The sequence below is a fragment of the Rhinolophus hipposideros genome (genome assembly GCF_964194185.1).
Source record: "Rhinolophus hipposideros genome assembly, chromosome: 15".
NCBI classification, from domain to species: domain Eukaryota; kingdom Metazoa; phylum Chordata; class Mammalia; order Chiroptera; family Rhinolophidae; genus Rhinolophus; species Rhinolophus hipposideros.
The window spans coordinates 28,062,986-28,089,447 of NC_138061.1; the positions used below are offsets into that span (position 1 = coordinate 28,062,986).

Genomic DNA, 26,462 nt, shown 5'->3' on the forward strand with positions numbered 1-26,462 from the left:
ATGACTTCACTCATGTGTGGGATATAAAACTGAAAGCAACAATACATTATTACATTATAATATCAAACTCTCCACCAAAAAAAAAAAACCTGAAAAAAGGAATTATTAATTTTTATTTTTCAAATAAAAAATATTTGAAGGGAAACTCAGAGAGAACAGGACACCTATCCAGCATCACACTGCTCATTAGTGACAAAACTACGATTTGAACTTGTATTTTCTAATGCCATTGTGGTGCACTATGGCTTATAACACAGCTGGGTTGAGCACAGTGTTAGGAAAACAAAACCAAAGCCAAAAACATTTGTTTCTCTGACTATGCCCCCCCCCCCCCGACTGGTCACAAAATAATAGACTTCACGTTAAATAGAAGCCTTTATGTGATTCCAAGGATAAAAGGGCTATAGGTTCTCAAGAGAAGAAATAAAGATCAAGATGGGCCCTCTCTATCAATGCAGGGGTGAAAATTGTGCATGTCACTGAGGGAAGAGCCCATGTCAGAGACTGTAAGGGGGAAGGCTGGAACATCCAGGGCTTCCCAACCCCCCTGTTACCCTCCCAAACAGCTGCTTCTGGTGTTTTTACGGCCTGTCGTTGTCAGAAATAATGGAATGAAGAATGCACAGCAAGGAGGGGAGGTTTCAGACAGGACAACAGGCATGGATTCTGTGGAGCATGGAAGACTTCATGGAACTAACTCATAGCCGAGAACCAGCATGACAGGCAGACTTGACCATGAGACGACACTTACTGGTTGTGAGGCTCCAAATATCACTGGACTGATACACGTTACTACATCACTAACAGTAATGCTTGTACAAAGACTTTTCTGTAAAGACAGCATCACCTCGGTCCTAAACTGATTAGTGCAGTTACTTCTAAGCTCTTTTCGTAAGGAAAGTGAAGACTTGTGAGGACCCCATGTATAACATATAGTTTATTCTTCATGGTTACAGGGAGGCTGACAGATCAGTCACTTACCTTTCATACACTCACTCACCTTTGCCTAAGGTAGAATAATTCCCACCTGAATGATGAGGCAGCTGCCCTGGAAGTTTCAGCACCTATGTCAAGGACACACAGACTGCAGGGGGTGGAGTCAGGTCCACATCCCCGGAGTTCTGCAGCTTCCTTCCACACAAAACATTCAGTTCAAGCTAGTTCCCAGTACTTGCTGAGTGTGTACTGAGTATGATTCGGTATTCTGTGACTTACTTTAATCAGGAACTATTAAATGAATATTAATTGAGTCGATATTGAGACACAGGTTGACTAACACAGGTGTCAGAAAAGTTTAGTTTTATAACCTTTACAACTAGGGTGAGTCCAGGTGTAGGTAAACCCTTTAGGACAAAGGGCAGCATTAATTTACTGCATAACACAGCTCTAAAAGGCCTGTGTTACCTTGTGTTGGTTAAAATGAACTCAATGGCTCTCTTTAAAACTACCATTTTATTCCTTGAGAGATGGGTGCCCTGCTCTGCTCCTCCTTTCTCTTGCTGAGGCTTCTGCCTGGCCCTTTCTCTTTTGTAGAATGAAAGAGTCATAGATGGTCAGAGACAGAAAGGAACGGAGATCTGTAGCCTAATCCTTATGTTAGTTTTTGGAATGAGGTCAATTCAGTGACTCAGTGAGGTGAAGCATCAGGAACTCATCAGTACAAGACCTTGTCTTAGAATCCAGCTTTCTACTTCCAAGTTCAGTGAATGTCACATCGAAGGAACTTCCCAGATGGATGGCCAGGGAGGCATCAGCGTAAAATCCTCCGTATGAGCAAGTACTACAAACTTCAGCTAGGGTAGAATTGTGAATCAGCACTGTTTCTTTTTGAATAAACCTTTTCAGTGTAGCATAATATTCATAGAGAAAGTCTTAAATGTCCTGTTCAATGAATTACCACCTGAACTTATATTGTGTAAAGGAGACATAGGTCAAGAGAAATAGTTTTGCCAGGTTTCCAAAGGCCCCTTTATCTCCTCTTACTCAGTACCTTCCCGAGTACTAAATATATCCAGTAATCTATAAACTAATCTATAAAACCAGTCATAGATTAGTTTTGCCTGTTTGTATATTTTACATAAAGGAAATCATACATTATGTTTTTTTGTAGTATCTAGTTGCTTCACTCCATGTTGTGTTAGTGAAATTCATTCATGGTGTTGCATTTAGCAGTAAAATTATGCTCTCTGTGTAGTGGTCTGTCTTACATTTATTGCACACTTATACTTTTCATTGTATTGTTATGGAAAGATGGGTTGATTCCAGTTTGTGGTGTTGTGAATAGTGCTGGTATTAACATTCCTATACGTGTCTGTTTTGTATCCCACGGTATTGGATTTCTCTTCAGTATATACCTACGGGTGTGATTGCTGGATATGCATGTGTTTCCAGCTTTAGTCAATACTGCTAAAGATTATCCAAGTGGTTGAACCAATTTACAATTGTTTCAGAAATAATGGAATGAAGTATGCACAACAAGGAAACGACAATATAGAGAGAACAATGAATTTCTGTATGAAAGTGCTGGCTGCTTTACTTTCTTGCCAAAACTAACTATATTGTCTGTTTTCATTTCACCATTCTCATGGGTCTGTAGTAATATCTCATTGTAGTTTTGATTCATGTATGCATTGGCACTATTTTTCTTTGGTGAAGGGTTTGCATAGTTCACATATGAGCCCATTGTTGTTTCCATATATATAATATTAATTCATATATATAATTTTTGAAACCCTAAGTGTATAGAAAAGTTGGAGGTATATACTCGTATTAAAGAATTTTCCTCATTTTGAGTTTTGAGAGTAAATTGCTGACCTGAAGTTCTCCTCCTGAAATGTTTTCATATGATACAATGTGATTCTTCTGTATACACGTAACACAACCATCAAATTGAGGAAACTAGCATTGGTAATTCAGACCACTTCATCTTCATTTCTATTAATGTTTCACCAAAAGTACCTGTCATATCCCTTATATCCAGTTAGGAATCCACTTCCGATGCCCAGACTTACATGTTGCTATTAATTGTCATGTCTTCATAGTCAGTTTCAGTCTGGAACAGTTCCTGAGTCTTTCCTGGACTTCTTGACCTTGCCACTCTTGAAGAATATAGGTCGGGTATTTGTAAAATGTCACTCAGTGGATTTGTCTGATGCTTTCTCATGATTAAATTCAGGTTATCAATCTGTGGCAGGTATATAACAGAATGATGCTTTTACTTCTCATGGCATCTTACTAGGTGACAAAGAATTTCAATCTGTCCCATTATGGGTGATGTTCACCTTGACACGACTAAGATTGTGTCTGGAAATCTCTGCAACTATAAAGTTGTTCTTCTGAGGTCTGTAATTAAAAATATTTTGTGGCTCAATCTTTGGAAGTATACAAGTATCCACTCACCATCAAGTTTTCAATGTACCTCTGTATCATTTTGGAATTATGGAGTCAGTTACTTTCAATGGGTTATGATCCATTATATCGTTATTTCCTTTGGTGCTCAAACTGTCTCCTAAAGATGGGATTCTTTTAATTTTTTTTTATTTCTGATCTTATATATTTGTTACTCTTAGAAAATCTCATTTTGATTGGACTCGAATTTAGAGGTAGAAGCTCTCGGAGAGGACAGCCTACGTCTCTAGGCAATCTGTTCCTCTCATTTTTCTTTGCCCTCCTTCATTCTCATGGCCAAAAGTTTAGCATATTCTGCAGTCTCTTCCTTATTTTTCTTAGTACGGTGTTTCTTCAGAACAATACGCCAACGTTTCTGTTGCAGAATGTGTGGACTAACAAGATGCTGAATCTTGGGTGCTTTAGTGCCAGGTTGCTTACCTTCTTTCCTTAGGGGCTTTCTCACAACATATTGGCGGACATCATCTTCTGTAGAGACTGAAAAGTTACTGGATTCTGCTAGCTCCTTGGGACCCCAGGCCACGAGGCACAGTAGTATCAGTGAGACCCAGAATATCATTCTCTGCTATTTTTACAATGAACAAGTTGAGAACAGTCAGATTGGCATACACAATGCAACCCCGAAGAGATTTATGCTTTCTTTCTCCCATCCTCCTTGGTCTATAACAGGAATGCCCCCTACTCAGTAGCAGGTGGACATGGCCATGCGTCAAGACACCCTGCTTCACGGGGAAAACTTGTTTGTCATTTCCACCATGATTCAAATCACACAACACTTCCATTTTCCACCGGGAGCATCAGCAGCAACTTCTGTGGCCATACACTTCTCGTAAAAGGTACAAAGTTTGCATTCATCATTCACTTCATGAGTTTCTGGTAGCTAGTGGCTGGGAAAGAGATGGTCAGCTCAATCCTGAAGCAGCCGACTGCCTCTGAGGCACCATGAAAAACAACATGACTGGATTCCTTGTTCTTTACACATTTCCCCAGCCATCTCTGAGAAATTCCTCACCGTCTGACACATCAATATAGTCCAGGTTCATCTTATACTTCTCCTGCCCCAGCGCTCCCATCAGCCATTTCTCCCAAGAATCCTGGTTCTTACTTTAAAATGTGGCTTAGAAGTCAAATCTATGCAGTAGGTGTGCTCATTGCTATGGGAAGCTCCCAGACTTCTCTGTGGACAGAATTAGGGAGTGTGTGTGTGTGTGTTTGTATGTGTGTGTATGTGTGTGTATGTGTGTTTATGTGTGTGTGTGTGTGCATGTGTTTGCATATTCATGTACATAGAAATATAATATGGGTATTACATTTATTACTATATTTTCCTGCATGAACTGGTGAGCATGAAATCAAACTGATAAATCCTATTCAAATCCAACACCAAAGGGGTTGTGTCCTTTCCATATTTACACCTCCCTTTGCTGACAGTGATAAACTTGGCTCCCATTTTCCTTGGTATATCTGTGTATTTGATTAACTCCCCTATATGGAACCAATCTTTTATTTCTGCCACCAAACCCTCCCTGGGGTAAGGAAGTTTTGCCCTAATTGGCCTACAATATCCACACCACGCCACCCTACCTGTGGATGCCCTACTCACCCTGTAAGGCGCCAATACACCATGCCAGACGCACCTGGGTGTGGACACTGCTTAGGCTCTGATATGCCACCCTGGGGCACCCATCTGTGAGGGAGCCCTTCTCACCGTGCTCATCCTGATTCACCATGTCAAGGTGCCACCATCGTGTTGACACTCTTCAGGTGGGTGGGCTCTGGCTCCACAAACCAGGCAGCTCCCCCACCTGTCCTTGTATCTGCCTCACCTCTCCTGTACTGTGACACCCCATCCTGGCTGGCCTTCCGTGAGGATGTCGTCTCCCCTCTCCTTGACTCTAGTTCCCATAGCAAGGCAGCCTTATCCTCTGTATCAACACCCTCCTCTCCCCACTCAAGCTCTACTGCCACAGTCAATACACAATAAATATCTCTCAACCATAAAAACACAAAGAAATTAAAAATGGGCCTAAGACTTGAAAAGACAACTGAAACAAAGCAATTAAAGCAAAGGAGCACATGAAAAAGAGATCAGCAGCTTTATACACCAGAGAAACACTAATGAAAACAAGATACCATTCGTACCTCACAAAAAGACTCAATGTTTTTGTTTTTTGTTGTTGTTTTGTTTTTTTAATTAAAGTTTATTGGGGTAACAATTGTTAGTAAAGTTACATAGATTTCAGGTATACAATTCTATATTACATCATCTATAAATCCCATTGTGTGTTCACCACCCAGAGTTAGTTCTCCTTCCATCACCATATATTTGATACCCCTTACCCTCATCTACCACCTCCTTCCCCCCTTACCCTCTGGTAACCACTAAACTATTGTCTGTGTGTCGTTTGGGGTGTCCGGCAGGGCGGCCTGCAGGGTCTCTGCTCCCACTCCCCACATAAGAACGCAGGACATGGTGAGGCCAAAAAGGAACACCCACGGAGCCATAGGTAGGGAAGTCATACCACTATGGTCTCACTGGAGGCTGGGTTTACACGACGTGCGACCTGCTGTCCGCTTTGCTGCCAACCGACCAACTCTCCTGGACTCTCCTTACTCTCCTCCAGTCTCCTCCTTCACTCTCCTCGGCTCCCCTCCGTAGCCGCGGCAGTTATATCAGTGACCAATGGCTTAATGGCTACAGCTGATGGCCAGCCAGCCACAGCTGACGGCCATCCACTATCTGAGCCAGCACCTCTCCACATGAGGCCGAGAGCCTGGAAACTACTTTCTGGGGCTCTGTCCCCACACTGTGTCTATGAGTTTTTGTTTCTCATTTGTTTGTCTTGTTCTTTTGTTGTTTTTGGTTCATATACCACGTATCAGTGAAATCATATGGTTCTCTGTTTTTCCTGTCTGAGTTATTTCGCTTAACATTATAATCTCAAGATCCATCCATGTTGTCACAAATGGTGCTATTTCATCTTTTCTTACCGCCGAATAGAATTCCATTGTGTATATATAACATAACTTCTTTATCCATTCATCTATCGAAGGACATTTTGGTTGTTTCCATGTCTTGGCCACAGTAAACAAAGCTGCAATGAACATTGAAGCACACGTGTCTTTATGGATAAATGTTTTCAGATTTTTTGGGTAGATACCTAGGAAAGGGATTGCTGGGTCATATGGTAATTCTATTTTTAATTTTTTGAGGAACCTCCACACTGCCTTCCATAATGGCTACACCACTCTGCATTCCCACCAACAGTGTATGAGGGTTCCTTTTTCTCCACAGCCTCTCCAACACTTGTTATTATTTGTCTTGTTGATAGCCATTCTGACTGGGGGTGAGGTGATATCTCATTGTGGTTTTTATTTGCATTTCTCTGATGATTAGTGATGTTGAGCATTTTTTCATATGTCTATTTGCCATTTGTAAGTCCTCTTTGGAGAAATGTCTCTTCAGGTCCTCTGCCCATTTTTCAATTGGGTTGTTCGTTTTTTTGTTGTTGAGTTGCATGAGTTCCTTGTATATTTTGGATATTAGCCCCTTATCAGATGCAGTGTTTGCAAAAATCTTCTCCCATTCTGTTGGTTGCCTTTTTATTTTGTTGATGGTTTCTTTTGCTGTGCAGAGCTTTTAAGTTTGATATAGTCCCATTCATTTATTTTAGCTTTTATCTCCATTGCCTTTGGAGAGACTCAATGTTAAAAGACTGAAAACAACAAGAATTGGCAAAGAGTGGAAAAACTACAACTCTCATACTCTGCAGGGGATAATGTAAGGAATTACACACACTTTGAAAAGGGTAGTAAACATGACATCCCTGTGCCCTCTGGGGATCATGGGTTACAGTGACAGCCAGCGAGCAGGAGCACCCGACTCCTAAGCGGTGGGTCACATGGCCTGACCTGTCCTTGGCACCCCAGGAGGGCAAGTTCAGGGGTTCAGGACATCAGCAGCTCTCTATCTGACATTTAGTCTCCACATTTGTACACAACGCTCTCAGCTTCCCAGGACAGAGCACCATTTCTGGGGAGTGAAAGCTTGGCTCCCAGGACACCCCCACCCCCTCAAAACCTCCCAGGAATGTGACTTTTCCACTGGGGTTGTTACTTGGGGGAAGATTCTGTAGAGTCCACAGACTTCACTGGGAATCTTTAGGAAAGAAAAATAGCCACGCTATAAGCAATTCTTACATTTCTGTATGAAGCATTCCAATTCTCAGAGCTCTAAAACATTCTATGCTAAAAGTTCTTATTGTCATTGCTCTGCCTTCTTTGTATTCCCTTTCATTTTCTAACTTTTTTCTCTACATTATTGTTTGACTCTTCTCACAGGCTTGTCATAAGTGTTAAGTAGTAAATGGTACAAATTTTCTTCATTGAATGATGTTATCTCTATTCTGCACATTATTAGCGGAGCCATAGTTAGTATTTTTAAAGTATTGTGCATTAGTGGTTTCAAGGCATCTTTGATCCAAAAGTTATTTCCCAGTAGTTGTTCTGTTTACATCACACTTTGCTTTCAGTTATAGTCAAATGAGGTTATAGGAAATGTGCTCTATTATACTACATGATTTTTTCAAAAGGCTGAGGATCATTGTAGTCCAAAATGGTGATTTTAATTAATGTTCACTGCGTTTCTTATTTAAAATACTATGCAACTACATATGTATTTATTTTTAGAATAGAAATCTCACTTTTTTGCAAATAGTCTTACTTTCTCTCACTGTTTTTAAATATATATATACAAATTAAGGGTTTATTACAAAATTCAAATGTTAGTTTTTCATTGCCAGTGATTCAAGAAAACAAGGCCACAGGGTCCTGGGTGGGCCTGGGGGTGAAAAGCCGGCTCAGGAACCAGCAGACAGGCCCTGGTTCGCAACCTCCAGCATGTGGGTGCTCGCCACCCACGCCTTGTCTGCCAACTGTTGTTCACTGCGTGCTCTGAGGCATGGGTCCCGATGTAGTGTGCACGTCCATCTTGAAACGCTGAGGAAGAGATAGCAAAAGCTTGACTTTGATGGACAGGCCAATAAGGGTGGCCATGCTGCAGTGTGGAATGGTGGGTGTGAAGGCCACTGCCACTGTGCTTCAGGGTCACTCACCTGACCCGAACTTGCTCCACTACGTTCAATTCTTCCAGCGTTAGTGGATGCTCCGGATAATTGATGCAGTGGATCAGATCGAAGATTTCACGTGCGTGGGTGCTGCCTGGAACCTGCTGGTCCTCCTCGCCTGCCGTCACTGGCCGCTCCCCAGAGCGCACCTCGATGAGTGGGTTAGCGTTTTCCAGCAGCCTCCCCGCCACCCCCCTCCATGGGCCACCATCGTGGAACTGCTGCGGACCTCTCTCATCTTTAGAGTAGATTTCAGGATCAATTCAGAAAACAAAGATCATTTAAGTAAATTCCCTTACATTATACCTCTAAAAAATGTTAGTAAGTATTTCTTTGATGAGTCAATTCATTCTTCTTGAACTTAAATATTATCTGTGAGCACTTTAATCTTCAGAGACACTTGAAATAGAAATTCTTTTCTCTGTTAATATTTCTATCTATGAGTGTTACAAGAGAGATGAAAATTACTTCATGGTTTCAATTAATTAGAGTTGAATTGTAAAATGGCTAATGTGTGGTGACTGAGTGGAGAGGGCAGTCTGTGCAGTGAAGAGTCCAGTAGGACTAATGCCCTCTGGCTGTGTAGGGCTCTGAAAGAGGCTGGAATAATTGTAGATGTTCAGTGAAGAGGGTTTGGTTGTCACTCTTCACACTGCCCCTACACACCAAGAGACAGGGTAGCCACCAGGGCCCTCACAGTCTTCATCGGAAAAACAGGCCTATCCCCATATCACCCTATCGTCAAAATGGCGTCTTCCTGCTTCACATGATGATGTTCTCAGCGGCATCTTGCCCTAAGAGCGTGGGTATGAGGCCTTGGTACTGAAGGCCAAGGTATGAGGCAGCTCTGCCCAGAGCTGAGACAGAGATAGATATATCTCCAGAGTTGGCACGTGGGAGGGTGTGGGAGCAGAGTGCACAACCAAAGTGTCAGGTATCTAGGCCAAATGTCCTTGGTCTGAAGCCAAAGCTCGTCCCACACTATAAACAATAGACTAAGCTGTGCTAATCCTGAGTCTGATCCAGATCCATAAACATTTAGGACAGAGTTTTCAGGGGAGCTGTGCCACAGATCCTTGGTGTCAGATCCCTGGGCTGGAGAAATCATACACTATCTGACCACCACTGAGTCTCAAGTTCCCCATCGGTCTCAGGGTGCAACAGTAGGAGCTGTCTATCAGTGGTCTGGGAAGCTTCCACTAGGAGTGGCGTCTTTGGAATCAGGATAAAACAATTGCCCAGAGCTGTCTCCAATAACTCATTCTGAAGCAAGAGCTGTGGTATCGTTGATCATTTCTGTTGGATGATGCAATGGAAGTGTTCACCTTCTTCATGGTGGAGTAACTAATCCAGTCTCACCTTCTCACAGATAATAATTATTAAATCTTGGCAGCTTTTTCATATGAAAGCAATTCACAAAACGCATTGGACAGCCCCTCAAATCATATAGATCCTAGAAGAGATTACCTGAAAAAAAGGAACTGCATAGAGTGAGATTTCTGAGGTATAGCTTTTCATGTGAGGACAGGCCCCAACATGTATTGAGTATTATATTTCACAAATGACACAGAACTAAACAGAAAATCTAAAATGTCATGTTGGTCAGAGAAATGGATTTTATCATGAAAACTAACCCCACAAAGTGAACTTTGAGTTTAGGTGGTTTTCCTCAGGCATTCTATCAAATTGAAGGAAGAAACAACACCAACCTTACACCAATTCTTTTAGAGAGTAGAAGAAAGTACACTTCCTGATGTCTTATAGAACAACAGTTATTTCCCTAAGTCAAAACGTGTCACAGACATCACACGGAAATAGAATTACATGCCAATATGCCTCATGATCATACTCACACTAAGTCTTAAGAATATATATTGGTCCAGCAACATATGACGAGGATAAAACCATGATGCAGTGACATTTATTAACAGGAATGCAAGTTAACCTTTAAAAATAACAATTTGAAGCCAACTCTTGTTAATTAAGTAAAAAAGACAAAAGATAAATTAATCTCAACAGATTCAGAAAAATGACTGGAAAAAAGTCATCACCCATTTATTGCCTAAAAAATACTCACAGCAAATTGGAATAGAAAGTGAATTTCCTCCATGCGATAAAGTACATCTATGAAGAGTCTTAAGCTAACATTGTCTTTACTGGTGAAACATGGAAAAGTTTCCCTACACCATTGAGAACACGGTAAGCTCTCATCATTTCTACTCAACATTAGGGAGAGGATTGTCTAAGTGCAGTATGTCAAAAAGAGAAGACAGATAAAAATATTAAAAAGAATGAAAACTTTCCCTTTTCACAAAAGGCTTGGATTTACATGTAGAAAACCTAACAAATTCGCTTTTAAGAACCACTTACATAAAAAAAAAAAAATAAGAAAGAAAAAAAAGAACCACTTACGTTAAAAGGTACCCATGATTTGTTTTAATCAGGTGTGGTGAGACCGACACAGAAATGATTGTCATGCAGGAGAAATGTTTGCTCTCAGTTCCCTAGAAGTTGGAGGCATGGCACAACACGGCGGGTGACATGAAGAGGCATGCAGGTTGGTCGGGAGGCAGAAGTGCGGTGAGGGGAAAGCATAGGCAAAAGCCTTTATCATACTTTTTGTGGACAAAGATGGGTGAGGCAGGGTAGGTCTGCTAAGTGAGCTTAGGATTGGCTGTTTCAATAACTTCAGCATGCTCTGAGGTGTAGGTCCTGCCCCTGGTTGCCTGGTATCTGACCCTGGATTGATTAGAGCAGAGGAATAGTGTCTTCTGGAGAGTAAGAGCCAGATAGAGGGGGCAAGTGGGGGAGTATTGGTTGGTCTGCCCTTCAAATGCATGCCTCCAGCAAAGTCATTTATGACCTCTAGAAATTAGCTAACCCTGGGAGGGGTAGTCTCTTACTGGTCAGTGAGACCCCAGATGTCAAAGCCTCATAAAATACAGAAAACAATAACATGATTAATACAACTGGTCTTCTGATGGTGTGACATCATATGAAGGAAACTTCAGGGTGATAATAGTGGAGACAAACAGCAGGGCAGAAGTTGCCCTAAACAGCATAGAAAATGTTTTAGGAGAGGAGAAAGAGGAGAAAGGAGGAACACAAGTAGAGCTCTAAGGAGTCCTTGTGGGCTTGCCCACAACTAAGTTCCCATTTATATCGCATTAGCCACTAGAATGGATCTGAAATTCTATGCACAAGACTGCCTGTTTGCCCACACATTTGCTAATACTTACATTAAATTTTTTTTATTTACCAATCAATAAAGAAGGTTTAAAGGATAATAATATAGTTTTAATTTGTACTTTTTATTTATTTCATTTTTAATTTTTTTAAATATGTCATTTAGTCTTTATTATGAAGTCCAGAGTAGGAAACAACTAATTACCTTGGTGTCTGTATTTTTTTTCTTTCTTTGTTTTTTAATTGAAGTTTATTGTGGTGACAATTGTTTGTAAAGTTACATAGGTTTCAGGTGTACAGTTCCGTAATACATCATATATATATATGATGTATTACAATATATGATTGCCTTCCATAGAGGCTGCACCAGTCTGCATTCCCACCAACAGTGTATGAGGGTTCCTTTTCCCCACAGCCTCTCCAACACTTGTTACTATTTGTCTTGTTGATGATGGCCATTCTGACTGGGGTGAGGTGATATCTCATTGTAGATTTTATTTGCATTTCACTGATGATTAGTGATATTGAGCAATTTTTCATGTCTATTGGCCATTTGTATGTCTTCTTTGGAGAAATGTCTCTTCAGGTCCTCTGCCCATTTTTCAATGGGATGTTTGCTTTTTGTTGTTGACTTGTATGAGTAACTTATATATTTTGGATATTAGCCCCTTATAAGAGGTGTTGTTTGCAAAAATCTTCTCCTATTCAGTTGGTTGCCTCTTTATTTTGTCAATGGCTTCTTTTGTTGTGCAGAAGCTTTTAGTTTGATATAATCCCATTCATTTATTTTAGCTTTTACTGCCCTTGCCTTTGAAGTCAAATTCATAAAATCCTCTTTGAATCCAAGGTCCAATGGAATAGAATTGAGAACCCAGAAATAAACTCACATAAATATTGACGGATAATTTTTAACGAAGAAGCCAAAAACATACAATGGAGAAAAGACAGACTCTTCAATAAATGGTGGTGGGAGTTTGGAAAGCCACGTACAAAAGAATGAAACTAGACTTCTATCTGTCAACTTGGACCAAAATTAATTGAAAATGGATCAAAGACCTAAACATAAGATCTGAAACAATAAACTGCATAGAAGAAAACATATGTACTTTTTATTTTTAAGATCATTTCATATGTTTAGTAACCATTTCCATTTTCTCTTCTGCAATCCATCCATTCCAATCATCTACCCATGTTTTTATTACTTAGAGGTTTTCCTGGCATATTGTATAGTAGAAAAACAGCCAGTTGTAGAATAATATGTATAATATGAGCCCAATATTGCAAATAATCATTTTAATCTCATATGTATACGTGTGTATCTGATATATATGTGAATATACACTTATGCACATATGTAGATATATATGTACATCTGTCTCGATATGTTATCTTAAAAATGCATGCCTAAGTATAAACTGATTTCTCTAGAAGATGAGCCAGCCAAAGGTTCACAGGAGAAGCTATTCCTCATTTCACATACTCAAGAGGAGGAAAAATGATGACAGTAATTTGACTTGTATAAGATGTTCAGTTATCTATGCTTTAGAGATGACACAAGACAGGAAACTTCAGATCATAACATCAAATTGCCATTGCACTCATGTTAAGTATAAAACAATATGGTGGAAAGTAGAAAAAGAACAGAATCTGGTGATGCCTTCCAGGGATTTGTCTTGTTTGGGGAGAAAAGAATAACACTTAGAACATATAATTAGCAAATACGAAAGCATCTGTTAATACTTGACTGTAAGTATAAAACACGAAGTAATAACACTTCAAACCCTTTACAATGTTCACAGACTCCAGAGCAGAGGAATGGATTCCAACACTGATTGTTCATTCCTCCCTCTCACTGATAGGCTCAACCCTGCAGGTTGGAGCTGCTCCTGGGGTCCTTTGGGTCAACTTTTTCTCTTTCAAATCCAAACTTCAAGTAACTCTAGGTGCTACTCAGCCAGGAGAGCTTTTCTGCCCTCTTCCCCTCTGTCCCTCTCCATGCTTATCATTCTGAGGCTTCTTTAGATTCTATTTTCTTCCATTTCTCAAGTGCATTATACACAACAGAAGGTGAGTCTATAGACTAGGTCAGCAAATAGAATGTCTTTTGTTCAGAACATGCAGTGCACAAGTGGCTGTGTACTGGTTTATACTAATCATTTTGATTTGCTTCACAGTAAGAACATAGAAATAACTCAATATTAGACAAGTACTAGTGGACGTGGTGGCCAACACAAGTGCTACAGAGCACAAAGAGTAGCAAATATATTTGAGAAACTCAGGAAATTCTCCCTGAATGGAGGTTGGATATTTGCTGGATAGTGAGAGAGTGGGGAGACATGAGATGAGAGGTCAGAGAAAGCATCCCTACTAGTGAGAAGGTGAATGACACCCCAGAGGAGGGGGGAGGGTTACAGACAACAACCCAGCAGCAGCTTGATGACCGGCTGCCTTCCTCACACAGGAATAAAGCAGAGCTGGTATGACGGCGGCACATGGCCAAACCCACTGGTAACTGGGGTGGTGTCTATGTCCTTTGGGTCAACCAGAGATTTCAGGGTAAAGTTCTGTAAAATGGTGGTCAGGAATAAAAACAGCTCCATGCGCGCCAGGCCCTCTCCCACACACATTCGTTTTCCTGAAAATAACAAACATAAGGGATTTGTTCCTTGAACGTTATGTTTTGAATTGTCACAAAAAAATATGTTGGTAACTATTTGATGAATAACTGAACAAAGGGCTGGAAAGAGGGTTAGAGAAGCAGATGGATAGAGGGATGGACACACTTGCTATTCACCTAATATCTTAATGGGAACCCTTCACTCAACAAATATTTCTTGAGTATCAACTCTGTGTTAAGCATTTCATTATGTACTCACACATTAGAACTGATCTTTTGGCATTTACAATTTCCATCAATCTTTGTAGAAACACTTACACAAGCAAAGTGGGGTGAAGGGAGAAGAACTAAGAGGAGGAAACCCTTTATTTGTGTTTCTCTTTCTGCCTCTGGCACAAAATTCAGCCAAAGATGTTTTCCCTCCTTCATGTGCTTTCAAAAGCAAATGTCTAAATATGTCACTCTCTCAATTCAAAATATTAAGGGTCTCCCCCATTTGTCTTATGAGATGAGGTCCAAATAGGTTGAACTGGCCATTCACATTTGTTCCCAGTCTGATTTCCATATCATTCCTTCCATTTTTTCACACCCTCTACTCTCATCTCTAGCCATGCCCACTCTTCATCAATCTCCAGTACACCATGTAGTTTCTAGCTTTATCTCATGCTGCTCCACTTGGTTAACTAGCACTTCTCTTATGTGCTAGTTATGGTTCCTTCAGGATCAATGTGTCATGTCCTTTCCTGTCTATGATTTTTCCGATCCCCTCAGCAATAGAATCTTGCCCTCTCTGCATTTCCTCAGCATCATAGTCATGCTTCAATCGAAGCATGGATCACTTTAAAACATGGAGTCATAATTCTTTATATTTCTAGCATGCTAAAATGTGCATTCCTTAAAGGGAAGGCTCAGTTCTTGACATCATGGTATGTACAGTGCAAGACCCAAAGCATGCATCAAAAGACGTCAGATTAATAAAGGCGACTCCAAGGCTAGAGACTCAGCACACCCATTGTAGCTGTGGAGACCCAATATCCAAGATGTATGATCATGAGTGGAGGAACATCAAGATGCTTGGAACCACCGTAGGGTATCCTGCCACATTCCCAAGGTTTCCCCAGCTGCAATTAGTTGGCAGATTCTGATGTCCTAGAGCCACAGGAAAAGTCTTGCTCCTATGGTCCACTCTGTAAAAGTGCCCTGCCTTCTCTTTTCTCTTTGCTCCCTATCTCCTGTGAGGCAACTCAAATTCCCTTTCTGCTGTTAAAATGTTGTTTATTCCATTTTATGCCTCACTGTCGGGTATGAGAGGGCAGCTTCCCATCTGATCTCCTGAGCAGCCCGTTTTCCTCTCCCACAGCACTAGTCTTACTGGATTACAATGATCTGCTTACTAATCCGCTTCCCTAACTAGGGTGTGAGCCCCTTTGGTGCCCATTCTGTGCTATGGAAACTTGTAATCCCAGAGCTCAGTCTGAGCAGTGAGGGATAGCACATAGAAGATACTCAGTGTTGTGGTGTTATATGTATTTTGCATGGCAGGCAAGGAAAGTCTAAATGAATTCTACCTGCTAAGAGGAGTTCCTAGGTAGTTCAGTCGAGGCAGAATTTAGTCAATCTATTTTGTAGCTTCCTCACTTTGGAAGAACTGGGTCCCCTTTCCAAAGTTCCAATAATGGGGATGTGTGGTGGTGATGGTGGTGGCGGGGGTACGGGGTGGCAGGGCACATGGACTTTGGGAGTAGTGCTTGTGATCATGTACAAAGAGCAATTTACCGGCCCCAGAATGGGCACCATGTAAGTTCCAGCTGATCCCCCAAAGTCATCTTGCCCCCTTAAGTACCAAAGGAAATTAATCTTTCTTACCTGCTGAGAAAGGCATGAAGTAGTCACTCTTCTTAAAGTTGCCACTCTTGTCCAGGAAGTGGCCAGGGTCAAACACCTCTGGGTTGGGGAATTCCTTGTCCTCTTTCAGAAGAGAAGTCAACAATGCCAATACGGTCGTGCCCTGGAAAGAACAGATGAAGATAAAATGAGTTGTAAAGAAGGCGTGGATCTGGAAGAAATGTTACAAATCATTTAGTACGATCTTTTGATCTATAGATGAGGAACCCTAGGTCTAAAGAGGGTCAGTGGCATTTCCAGCCTGACAGACCAAGTAATGAACAGAGATGAGTTTAAGACCAACTACAGTGATGCTCCTACCGTGGCCTCCAATAGCATTTGAAATCCTGAATATGTGGTTACTTGGGAGCCAGACCTCTGAATCCCCTCTACTTATCATGACACTTGGATGCTGGTACCTGTGTCACCCTCTGCTCTGTTTCATCACTTCAGTTTTCAATTCAAGGAAAGATTTGGTCACAGGATGAAATTGCACCAAACACATTTGTTTTTAATTTGGGGTGGGCAGTTAGTATTACAAAATTAAGGATGGGGGGGTTTCTTAACTCGTGTTACAGAAAAAAACAAACAAACAAAAACCCCAGTAGTACCCTTGAGTGATCCTTGGTTAGTTATATGTAAATTAAATCTCATTGAAAGTAAATAAAATTTAAAATTCAGTTTCTCAGTTGTATTAATCACATTTCACATACTCAGTAAACATAAGTGACTAGTGGGACAACACAGATATTCAGAATTCCCTCTTCCTGAGAAGACAGCAGTAGCAATTTCAGTCTTATAAAACTCACAACTCTTTTCCACTCGAAGTAGAATTTTCAGTTAAGTAATTTTTAAAATAATTGTTTATTGTCATGATTCATTTGCATGTTAAGCATTTATTGTATTTAGCAGCAATTTCTGCCACCTCTTCCACAAAGCCTTTATAATAGTAATATATGTGGATTCAAATGGGAGTAACTTGTAGGATACCAAGAAAGTCGGAATACGAAGTCTGACAATTAAGTTCACGCATTCATCATAGTAAAAGTGCTGTATACCTCATTGCTGAATATCACTATGGTCACCTTCGAAGTACTCCCCTTGGGAAGCTATGCACTGACACCAGTGTCTAGTCCACCCTTCACAGCAATTTTGGAACTCTTTTCCTGGAATGGCCTTCAGAGCTGTCGTATTACCCTTGATGACCTGAATGTCATCAAAACATCTTCCTTTCAATATTTCCTTTATCTTTGGGTAAAGAAAGAATTCATGGTGGGCCAGATCAAGTGAATAGAGACGGTGTGCCAGTACAGTTATTTCTTTACTGGCTAAAAACTCCTTCACAGACAGTGCCATGTGAGCTGGTACATTGCTGTGATATAAAAGCCATGAATTGTTGGTGAAAATTTCAGGTCATTTTTATCTAACTTTTTCACACAGTCTTCTCAGCACTTCCAAATAGTAAACTTGGTTAACTCTTCGTCCAGTTGGCAGAAATTCATAATGAATAATACCTCTAACATCAAAAAAGGTTAGCAACATCCTTTTGACAATCTTGATTTGGACTGACTTTTTTGGTCATGGAGAATTGGCTGACTTTCATTGTCACTTTGACGCTTTATTCCTGGGTTGTATTGGTACAACCACGTTTCATCACCACTGATAACATGGCCCAAAAATTCGTCTTGCCTCTCCAAAAAATCTTGGCAAACTTCAACTCTCCTTTGCTTTTGTTCATCGGTGAGCTTCTTCGGGACCATTTTTGTACACATCTTTCTCATGTCAAGATTTTCAGTTAAGTATTTCCGAACTGTTTCTCTATCAATGTTTACTTGGTCTGCTATGCTTCTCACAGACAGCTGATGATTTTGACGCACAATTCAATGAATTTTTGCAATGTTTTCATCAGTTCTCCTCATTACTGGTCACCCTGACTTTTCTTCATCTGTGACGTATTATCTCCCCTTAGAAAAACATGTAATTCATTTGTACTTGGCCATTTTCTTCATGGCATTATCCCCATAAACTTTGACTAACATGTCCTTGATTTCACTTCCACTCTTGTCAAGAAATTTAATGTTTGTTCATTGCTTTAATTGAAGCTCAGACATTGTTGTGACAGCACACAAAAACACGCAACAACAATAATGAATGCCCCTCAGCAAGACACCGCCACACGTTGACACAAACACAGCTGTGAGACACTGATATACCAAGGTTATGAAACCTTACTAAGCTGTTTGTACAGTGCTGCCAATGTAAGCGCATGGTGGCAAGTCCAGGAAATTAATTGTCAGACCTCATAAACATAGAAACAATGTATTAGAAAACACTGGGGGGCCGGCCCGGTGGCTCAGGCGGTTAGAGTTCCATGCTCCTAAATCTGAAGGCTGCCGGTTCGATTCCCACATGGGCCAGTGGGCTCTCCACCGCAAGGTTGCCAGTTTGATTCCTCAAGTCCCACAACTGATGGTGGGCTCCACCCACTACAACTAAGATTGAATATGGTACCTTGAGCTGAGCTGTCGCTGAGTTCCCGGTTGGCTCAGTTGGTTGGAGCGCGTCCTCTCAACCACAAGGTTGCCGATTCGACTACTGCAAGGGATGGTGGGCTGCGCCCCCTGTAACTAGCAACAGCAACTGGACCTGGAGCTGAGCTGCGCCCTCCACAACTAAGACTGAAAGGACAACAACTTGACTTGGAAAAAAAAAAGTCCTAGAAGTACACACTGTTCCCCAATAAAAAAGTCCTGTTCCCCTTCCCTAATAAAAAATTACCCTTAAAAAAAATTGTGAACAGGAAATCAGTAAAGAAAATCAATGAAAACAGAGCTGTTTTTTTGTTTGTTTTTTGTTTGTTTGTTTGTTTTTCAAAGTTCAATAGAATGGATAAACCCATTAAACAAGAAAGACAAGAAAGACACAAATTACTAATGTCCAAGTTAAAAGAGGGGCCATTGCTTTGATGCTATGGACACTAAACGGATAATAAAGGAATATGATTACATCAATGAGTCTGTGCCCGAAATTTGATAACTTAGATGAAATGGGGTGTTTCCTTTAGTACACAATCTGTGGAAAAAGACACAAGAGGGAGTAACATCAACAATGCATCAAAATCGGAAGCCCTAAACTGTTGTTCTTCCTGTGAACACACTGATTCACAGCAACACATGAATCAATTCCCTTTGTAAACAAAATCCAAGCTCTAGTTGAAAGACTCCTGTAACCTGAGTAAATGTGAATCTAGCCACATCAAAGCCAGAAAGAACAGTAGAGATACACTCTGGCCACACTGCCAAACCCGACAGTGTGCCATATAACTGGGAAGGAACCCAACAGCTCCCATCTTGTCCCTGAGGTGCAAAGGAGCTGGATGGCCCATCTGGCATTCCAAACTTTCACAACTGTCAAGGGGAGCTGCATGAGGAACTGGCTTCTGTTTTACTTGTACTGTAACACTGATACCACTATGCATACTCTACACACCTTGTGGCTTCTAGAACCAAAAAAGCATTACTGGGACTGCTAATGGCATCAGCCCTTCAAGAATGAAGACCTTGCTCACCTCACCCATGAAGTCAATAACCATGATGAATCACAGTGTCCAAATTGAAATGGGCAGTAGAAGAAAGAAGTTACACAAATTAGCTAAAAATCACGTGACCAGTACAGATTGAGAACTGCAGTGGTTATTAAGCATCCTTATGACCAGTGTTTTGAAGTCTGCATCTGGAAGATTGCTTGTCTCTATTTTGTTTAGTTCCTTTCTGGAGTTTTGTTCTATTCTTTCATTTGGGACATGTTTCTTTGTCTCTCCTTTTTGGCTGCCTCCCGTTGTTTGTTTCTATTTATTAGATAGGGTTGCTATGTCTCTCAGGCTTAGTAGAGTGGTCTCATGTAGTAGGTGTCCTGTGAGGGCCAGTGCCACAGTCTCCCTGGTCATCTGAGCCATCTGTCCCTTGTGTGCATTGTGTGTGCCTTCCTGTTGTAGTTGAACCTTGGTTGCTATTTGCACATCAGTGGGAGGGACTGACCCTTGGGCTGATTGGTTGTGAACAATGGCCATGACAACAGTGGAGAAGCTGTTGAACAGGGGCTGACCCTATGGAGCAGAATTCACTTTAGCAAGGCTCTGGTGCTTGCCCAGTCTGCCCTTTGTGTCATCCTTGGAGGCAGCCAGGTCATGCTTCAGCTAAGATCGAAGCCAACCACCAGACATGTCAGTCTCCTGGGAGGGGCTCTGCTGCAGGCCAAGTTCAGCCACAGCCTGTGTCCTTCCAGAGGCCACCTGACATGAGCCTCAAAGCAATCTGCCGATGGCTGCCACCTATGCTGCGTTTAGAGGTGCCTGAGAGAGTCCAAGCCTCTAACTGGGACCTGCCGCCTCTAGTGCCAGGCTTGGGGCTACACAGCAAGAGGTACAGGGCACACTGAGGCCAGATACTGCTGTTTTGGGGTTTGTGGACCTTTGAGAGATTTTAGGGAGTCCACAGCATGAGTCATGACAGGCATTTGTATGGAAAAGCCATTCGAAGCAACTTGAGTGAGCACACAAGTTGGTTGGGGCAGAGTCTCAGGGAATCACCATGGTGGGCAAACAGTGTTAGCCAGGTTCATGGAGATGCAGATATAGTAGCTACCTGTGTCTGCACAATGGACAGTGGGAGGGCTCAACAAAGGAACAATGGCTTCTGCCAGCACTTCTGTCTGGGAGAAAGTTGCCCCTTCAACCCTCACTCTGAAGCCAGAGTGGGCTCTCAACCACAAGGTTGCCAGTTCAATTCCTCGAGTCCCGCAAGGGATGGTGGGCAGTGCCCCCTGCAACTAAGATTGAACACGGCACTTTGAGCTGAGATGCCACTGAGTTCCCGGATAGCTCAGTTGGTTGAAGCGCGTCCTCTCAACCACAAGGTTGCCGGTTCAACTCCTGTAAGGGATGGTGGGCTGCTCCCCCTGTAACTAGCAACAGCAAGTGGACTTGGAGCTGAGCTGCACCCTCCACAACTAAGACTGAAAGTACAACAACTTGAAGCTGAACGGCATCCTCCACAACTAAGATTGAAAGGACAACAACTTGACTTGGAAAAAAGTCCTGGAAGTACACACTGTTCCGCAATAAAGTCCTGTCCCCCTTCCCCAATGAAATCTTTAAAAAAAGAAGAAGAAAACATGGGGAAGCTACTAAGGCAAAAATTAGTTTCCTGGTTCCACAAATGGAAGAAGCTTGGAAAGGTAAGCTGACATGTACAGTAGATTATTGACTATGATAATATCCAATTCTGAAACGAGGCAGGAAGTGTTACATAATCTATCTGACTACTGGGGGAAATATAAACACTTTGCTGGGGGGAGGGATGGATGAATAGTCAGAATGCAGAGAATTTTTAACAGTGAAACTACTTTGTATAATACTACGACAATGATGGATACATGTCATTACAAATTTGTCAAAACACATAGAATGTACAACACCAAGAGTGAACCCTAATGTAAAGATGAACTTCAGGTGATAATGATGTATCAATATAGGCTCATTAATTGTAACAAATATACCAATCTGGTAGAGGATGTTGACAATGGGGCAAGTTATGCATGTATGGAGTCAGGAGGTATATGGGAAACCTCTGTGCCTTCCTCTCAATTTGCTGTGAACCTAAAACTGCTCTAAAAAATGGTCTATACTTCTAGCTGCAGCAGCCATTGAGGAGCAGCAGTCCACAACTCTGTGTTACCCCATGGTCATGGGCTTCAACAAGGGCCACAGGTGGTCATGAGCAAGCTGACGAAGCACATCAAGTTTGTGCAGGACGTGATCTGGGGGCTTTGCTCCTTATGAGTGTCACACCGTGTAATAGCTCAAGGTCTCTAAGGATAAGCAGGCCCTGAAGTTCATTGAGAAAAGCATGGGGACACGCATCTGTGCCAACAGAAAGAGAAAAGCTGAGCAGTGTCCTTGAGGCCATGAGGAAGGCAGCAGCCAAGAAGGACTGAGCCCCATCCCCTCTTTGTGTAACATAACTTTTACATATAAAAAAAGTCTATAAAAATTATACAAAAATAAGAGAAGAGGGAGTACTTCCCTAATTTGATTTTTTTAAAAATTATTTTTTTAAAGCTGGTTTGTTTGTTTTATTGGGGACTAGTGTTTTTCCAGGACCCATCAGCTCCAAGTCAAGTTGTTGTTTTCAATCTAATTGTGGAAGGTGCAGCTCCCTGGCCCACTGGGAATCGAACCAGTGACCTTGGTGTTATGAGCACTGACCTCTAAACGACTAAGCCAACTGGCTGTCCCTAAAATATTTTTAAGTATACAAATATCATTCTCAATGATGAGATATTAAACTCCCCACCCCTTCCTGGATATCAGGATTGAAACAATGCTCACTATCACCACTTCTATTCAATATTATCCCACAAATCCAGCTACTGTGATAATGCATTAAAGAGAAATTAATGTCAAGACAACTGGAAAATAAGAAATAAAACAAATATTAAATGAGATTGCAGAATTCTGTACAAAGAAATTACAAATGGGTCCACAAACAAATTATTAGCAATGGTAAATGAATTTGGAATGGTTGCTAGATATAAGGTCATCAAAATAATAAAATCAATTATATTTCCATATACCAAAAAGTAGAATTGCATTTAAAAAATTATACAATATATAATAACATCGAAAATATAATTTCTCTAGGAAAAAAACCAAATAGATGTGCAAGCCACTGATGGAAAACAAAACAATATTGAAAAATTAAAGAATGCCCGAATAAATCAGTAGCCTATACCATATCCTTTAAATGAAATATTTAATGCATCATGAAATCAAGTCTTCCTAAATTGGTCTAATATTACCCTGATAAAAATCCCAGCAGAGCGTTTTGGTAAATTTATAAACAGATACTGACATTCCTTTGTAAATATAAGTAGCTATGATTACCCAAACAATATTAAAGAAGCTAAACATACACAATTGTACAATTGAAATCTATGTAACTTTACTAACCATTGTCACCCCAATAAACTTTAATTAAAAAAAAAAGAAGCTGAACAAATTTGTAAGACCTACACTACCAGGTATAAATGACTATTATAAAGCTTGTAGTCAAAACCAGAAACAACACAGTATCCACCAAGCTGTCACACATATGGTTTTTGTACTTCTCTCATCTTCTGTTCATAAAGGACTGGACCCATATTGTGAAATGGGAACTTCAAAACCACTGAGGTCAGTAGAAGAGAAATACATTTTACCTTGGGGATGAGGTAGTTTCTGAATTTAACATCACGGGTCACCAAATGGGGCAGATTGGTGGGGACAAGGTCTATGTATCTCTGGGCCTCATGCACCACAGCATCCGTGTAGGGCATGCAGTTCCTGTCCTGCATGCAGGGGCTCCGGTGTCTGCCAACCACACGGTCAATCTCTTCCTGGACTTTAGCTAATAAGGCACAAGTAAGACTGATGAAAAAAAAGGAAAATGCATACCACATTTGCATACCCATTCAGGAATATGTGAAGCAATACGAAGGTGTCCCAATGTCATTATAAGTATCAGTTATATGCCCCGAAAAATACCTAGACATAGAGAAAATTTCATAATGTAGATACATATGATTCTTATATAAGCTAGGCTTTGAGATACATCTGTGTGCACATATATATTAGCATACAAGAGAAATAATAAAAATAGAAATTATGAAATGCTTCAAAATATAAATAGCATATTATTAACCCAAGAAATGACTGTCCTCAATTCTGGTCAAGATGGCAGAATAGGTAAACACAGTAAAACTGTGTAAAACTCCTTCCACGACCACCTCAAATTACAGCTATACAGAACAATCATTAAGAATTGCCTAAAGTCTAGCTGAATAGAAATCCTATAACTAAAAATACACAGAAGAAGCTACGTCTAGATGGGTAGGAGGGACAGAGATGTGGAACAAGCTGGACCCACACCCGCGTGTGGTGGTAAAAAATCAGAAACAATATCTCAGCTGTGGAGGTCCCTGCTGAGGAGTGAGGGTTCCCAACCTTACACAAGGCCCCCCTAGCGCAGGGTTTCAGTGCTGGGAAGAGAAGTCCCTGCAACTTTTGGCCATGAAAACCTGTGCAGATTGTGGCTGAGTGAGATAGGGTTCTGCTGGAGTCCCAGGTATTCCTCATAAAGGGCCCACACCTTGGACGTACTCACTTGATAGACTCACCCGCTCTGAGCTCCAGCTCTGGGCAGCAGCTTGAAAGATACCAGGGACATACAGGAAGGAACTGAATTGTCTGTCTTCAGAGTGAGGGCTGAAGGGGCAACATTCTCCCAGACAGAAGTGCTGGCAGAAGCCATTGTTCCTCTGTTGAGCCCTCCCACTGTCCTATGTGCAGACACAGGTAGCTACCATATCTGCATCTCCATGAACCTGGCTAACACTGTTTGCCCACCATGGTGATTCCCTGAGACTCTGCCCCAACCAACTTGTGTGCTCACTCAAGTTGCTTCGAATGGCTTTTCCATACAAATGCCTGTCATGACTCATGCTGTGGACTCCCTAAAATCTCTCAAAGGTCCACAAACCCCAAAACAGCAGTATCTGGCCTCAGTGTGCCCTGTACCTCTTGCTGTGTAGCCCCAAGCCTGGCACTAGAGGCGGCAGGTCCCAGTTAGAGGCTTGGACTCTCTCAGGCACCTCTAAATGCAGCATAGGTGGCAGCCATCTGCAGATTGCTTTGAGGCTCATGTCAGGTGGCCTCTGGAAGGACACAGGCTGTGGCTGAACTTGGCCTGCAGCAGAGCCCCTCCCAGGAGACTGACATGTCTGGTGGTTGGCTTCGATCTTAGCTGAAGCATGACCTGGCTGCCTCCAAGGATGACACAAAGGGCAGACTGGGCAAGCACCAGAGCCTTGCTAAAGTGAATTCTGCTCCATAGGGTCAGCCCCTGTTCAACAGCTTCTCCACTGTTGTCATGGCCAGTGTTCACAACCAATCAGCCCAAGGGTCAGTCCCTCCCACTGATGTGCAAATAGCAACCAAGGTTCAACTACAACAGGAAGGGACACACAATACACACAAGGGACAGATGGCTCAGATGACCAGGGAGACTGTGGCACTGGCCCTCACAGGACACCTACTACATGAGACCACTCTACTAAGACTGAGATACATAGCAACCATATCTAATAAATAGAAACAAACACAGGGAGGTAGCCAAAAAGGAGAGACAAAGAAACATGTCCCAAATGAAAGAATAGAACAAAACTCCAGAAAAGGAACTAAACAAAATAGAGACAAACAATCTACCAGACGCAGAGTTCAAAACACTGGTTATAATGATGCTCAGTGATCCCAGGGAGAACTTCAACAAAGAGATAGTATAGAAATATATGGAGATACAAAGCATAAAAAAGAACCAGTCAAAAATGACGAATACAATAACTGAAATGAGAATACATTTGAGGGAATCAACAGTAGATTAGATGAAGCAGGGGTACAAATCAGCAATTTGGAAAACAAGGTAGCAAAAAGTACCCAATCATAACAGCAAAAAGACAAAAAAGGATAGCAAAATTAAAAATGAATTTAAAAAAAAAAATGAGGATAGTTTATGGGGCCTCTGGGACAACATCAAGTGTACCAACATTCACATTATAGAGGTACCAGCAGAAGGAGAGAAAGAACAAGGAATTAAATAACTATTTGAAGAAATAATGATGAAAAACTTCCCGAATCTGGTGAGGAAAATAGACATATAATCCCAGAAAGTGCAGAGTCCCAAACAAAATAAACCCAAAGAGGCCTACACCAAGACACAGCATAATTAAAATGTCAAAGATTAAGGCAAAGAACCTTCAGAAAAAATATTTGTTTACTTTTTTCAGTAACACTTGACATTCGGTATTATTTTAGATTAGTTTCAGGTGTACAGCATAGTGGTTAGATATTCAAAGAGACAATCTTAAAAGCAGCAAGAGAAAAGCAGTTAGTTACCTACAAGAGAGCTCCCATAAGGCTCTCAGCTTATTTCTCAACAGAAACTTTCAGGCCAGAGGGGACTGGCACAAAATATTCAAAGTGATGAAATGCAATGACCTACAACCAAAATTACTCTACCCAGCAAAGCTATCATGTAAAATCAAAGGACAGAAAAGGAGCTCATCAGACAAGAAAAAGCTAAAGGAGTTCATCACCACCAAACCAGTATTACAAAACATGTTAGAGGGACTACTTCAAGAGGAAGAAG

The 26,462-nt window shown here is 41.3% G+C and overlaps 1 protein-coding gene across 1 annotated transcript in view; it reads right to left on the reverse strand.

Annotated features, from left to right (window-relative positions):
- Nucleotides 1-26,462, reverse strand: part of LOC308508536 (uncharacterized protein) — a gene marked incomplete at both ends in the record, with an annotated part of 64,646 nt that overhangs the window by 17,392 nt on the left and 20,792 nt on the right. The window contains 6 exon segments of the mRNA XM_081075416.1: nt 5,235-5,398; nt 8,523-8,772; nt 11,151-11,305; nt 14,178-14,355; nt 16,204-16,345; nt 23,479-23,666. Of these exon segments, the coding sequence (XP_080931542.1) occupies nt 5,235-5,398; nt 8,523-8,772; nt 11,151-11,305; nt 14,178-14,355; nt 16,204-16,345; nt 23,479-23,666 (1,077 nt within the window).